At 34.1% G+C, this 3,200-nt stretch overlaps 1 gene segment (V, D, J or C); it reads right to left on the bottom strand.

Moving 5' to 3' along the window:
* Positions 1-1,800: 1,800 nt before the first annotated feature.
* On the bottom strand, positions 1,801-2,563 carry LOC103472529 (Ig kappa chain V-III region MOPC 63-like). The segment is given in 2 exon segments: positions 1,801-2,196; positions 2,366-2,563. Coding segments are annotated over 2 exon segments (360 nt in total).
* Between the last annotated feature and the right edge of the window lie 637 nt (positions 2,564-3,200).

The following is a 3,200-nucleotide window of genomic DNA, read 5'->3' as shown; positions in this document are numbered from 1 at the left end:
TCTTTTTTATTTTTTGTTTGTTTGCTTGTTTGTTTTTCCAATTTTCTCCTTAAGAGATATTTTAAAAATTCCACTCAAGATCTGATTGGATAAAATGCTTTAAAATGTGAATGTTTACACATTGAATGAATACGACTTTTGATTATTTATTTTGCAATTTAATTATCATTTAGTTAATGAATCAGAACGTCTTCTGTCCCACAGAGTCTTCAACAGCCTTGAAATGTGTTCATATAGAGCATATCCAGATTTGATTATTTTGTTAAGCAGATGTTCTGTAGTTTGATGGTAAATTTTATGAAGAATAACTGTGGTAGGGTTATACACTGAAAAAGTTTCACAATGTTAGTCGGTGAGAGTAAAATGATAATAAAAAATAAATCATACGTTTAGGGGGTCCTTTTGAGTCAACAGTTATATCAGTATAAACTTTTAGTTTTACTTTATCACAACATGAAAAACATCAAAAGATTTTTTATTTCCACGTGACTTACTTTAGTTAATATTCAAATGATACACAACAAAATATAAATCATATCCCCCATTCTGGTATTTTGTTTTATTGTGTTAAAGTTACAAAACAAAAATAACTTGAGCCTTTAAATAATTTATGATCTGAAACTACATATTTTTAAAGATATTAGTTGCATGTATTGCCGATTTAAAAGCAGCAATCACCTTAATGAGTTAATTTAGATGATTTAACTTTAAAGTTTACGACTGTATATTAAATTAAAGTAGTTTGGACCTGAGACAGGCTACATACAGAGATCAGAAGGCTGTCAGAGGTCAACGCTGAGACAAACAGGTCTAACAGACAAGGTCAAATGATAACTACTAAGGTCAATTCATATTCTGACTGTGCAGCTGGAATCCAGTCAGGCACTGAAAGAAAATGTAAAGTCCAGATGGGAAGGAAATGAATATCTTTACTTCTGAAACGTTTCTGCTGTTACGGTTCATTAGTGAAGCTCAGAAAGGGAAGGAAAAAACTCCAGTTTCACTTTAAGAAATAAAAAAAGCAGTTCTCTCTTTAATGGGTGGAGGAGGCTTTTTAATCGCATGCGGAGCAGTGAAGGAAGGTGGGCTCTGTGACCTGAGAGGTCACCCAGTGCTCCCAGTCACAGACACTGAGGAGAAACCAGTGTTCCCATTTACTCATCAACTTCTGGGTCCAACTTGTTTCTCTATGAGCTTAACTGTTATTTTTATCCCTGCTGCGATTTTTGTATTTCACTTCATGAACTACACATATGTTTTATTTCAGAGAGTGGAATTTACTTATGTTTTGCTTCATGTAACATTAATATGCAGTTTATATAAAAATGCTAAAACATTTTATGTGAAACATCATTAAAAACATGACAGTAAATATTACTGAGATGTTTTTATCAGCACAAGTCAGAGATATGTAAGTTTTTAAGACAGTAAATAATTTGACAGAAGAAATGTGTTGTTAATAATCTTATTGGTGTGTCTGTGGATGTGAAAGGTCTGAACTGACACTGATCAAATCTGACCTGTTTTCAAAAACGTTTGACTTTTTATTTGTATGAATCTTTAAAATCAAGCAGAATTGAAGTGATTTACTGACTCATTGTTCAACACTTGATCACTTGAGAAAATTTAAATAATCACAGAATTATTGTTTTACAATTATTTGTTTTTTCAGTCATAAGAGATAAATCTCACTAATTTATTCAAAAGACCTAGAAAACAAAAATCTACTTAATTAGAAAAGTAAATGGGTAAATAAATGTTTAAACAGGGTCTTCATAACTAATTACATTGTAGTATTTATGGAAACGTTCAGTGTTTTAGTTTCCTTGCAGCTGTTGAGTCAGATCAGTTCCTCTCCAGCTGAGGGAGGTTTTTGTACGACGTTCTATCACTGTGTGAACGGTGAGCTATAAAACTGCTGACAGTAATAAACTCCTGAATCTTCAGCCTGAACTCCACTGATGGTCAGAGTGAAATCAGAACCAGATCCACTTCCACTGAAACGAGCTGGAACTCCAGACTGAAGAGTTGTAGCTACATAGATCAGGAGTTTAGGAGCTTCTGCAGGTTTCTGAAGGTACCAGTGGAGGTTGTCATAAACACTTGAACTGGTTTCACATCTGATGGAGACAGTTTGTCCTGGAGCAACAGACTGAGATCCAGGAGTCTGAGTCAGGATGATGTCTCCTGATGAACCTGGAAAACATGAAAAATATCTATTTAGAAAAATAATGTTTGATTACAAATTATTGATAATCTATGAATAGATAAAAGAAACATTAACATCTTGTTTCAATGTTTCTCCATGATAGCAGAATTTTAATGATCATTTCTTCTTCAGTCCAAGTTCCTATCAGAGTCTCACCCTGAACCAGGAGCCCCAGGATGGTCAGCAGTAGAGTCAGTGACATCATCATTGTGCTGCTGGTGTGTCAGTGGCTCTGAAAGGCCTGGACAGCCACTGATCAACTCTGACCTCTTAACAGCTGGAGCAGAGAGGCAGGACACATATGCAAACACACAGAGTCACATGGAGATCAGCTGGCTGCAGGTTTCCTCCTCACTGCTGGAACATCTTARTGTTCACATTTAATTTAATTCAGTAAATATTTGAAGCACAATAAATATTAACTCAAAGCACTTCACAAAATCAACATATATAACTTTTATACACAGATTTGTGATTCAATAAGCCTAACTGTTTGCATCATGGGGCTGCACAGTGGCGCAGTTGGTAGAGCTGTTGCCTTGCAGCAAGAAGGTTCTGGCATAAATGTTGTCATTTATAATAAATAACAACATTTACCATATAATAAATGTAAATGTTGCACAAAATCACACAAAAACATACAAAAAAAGACCATTTCTGTTGAAATTATTAAAAATTGTAATTATTTAAAAGGCTGATTGTTTAAACAATTGATTTGAAATGTCTTCACTCCACTTGTCATCTTGTTGCTTCCAGTGTGGCAGACGTCTCCCACTGACACCAGCTGATCCAGACCCAGTTAGGCCCAGTTCTGATAGTTTGTTTGTTTAATGAATGGCTGAATTTATATCTAATGTATTTACTACATTCTTTTGAACAATCTGTACTTAAAGTAATATTATCCTGATGACAGAAACACAAGTAACTGTTTTTTTATTCTAAATTTAAATAAATTCAAGGAGTAAGAGATTAGACAATAATGTCTCTTAAT

Source organism: Poecilia reticulata, linkage group LG11 (genome assembly GCF_000633615.1).
Source record: "Poecilia reticulata strain Guanapo linkage group LG11, Guppy_female_1.0+MT, whole genome shotgun sequence".
Lineage (NCBI taxonomy): Eukaryota > Metazoa > Chordata > Actinopteri > Cyprinodontiformes > Poeciliidae > Poecilia > Poecilia reticulata.
Note: the sequence above shows the minus strand (reverse complement) of the source record. Positions and strands in the feature narration are given on the sequence as shown.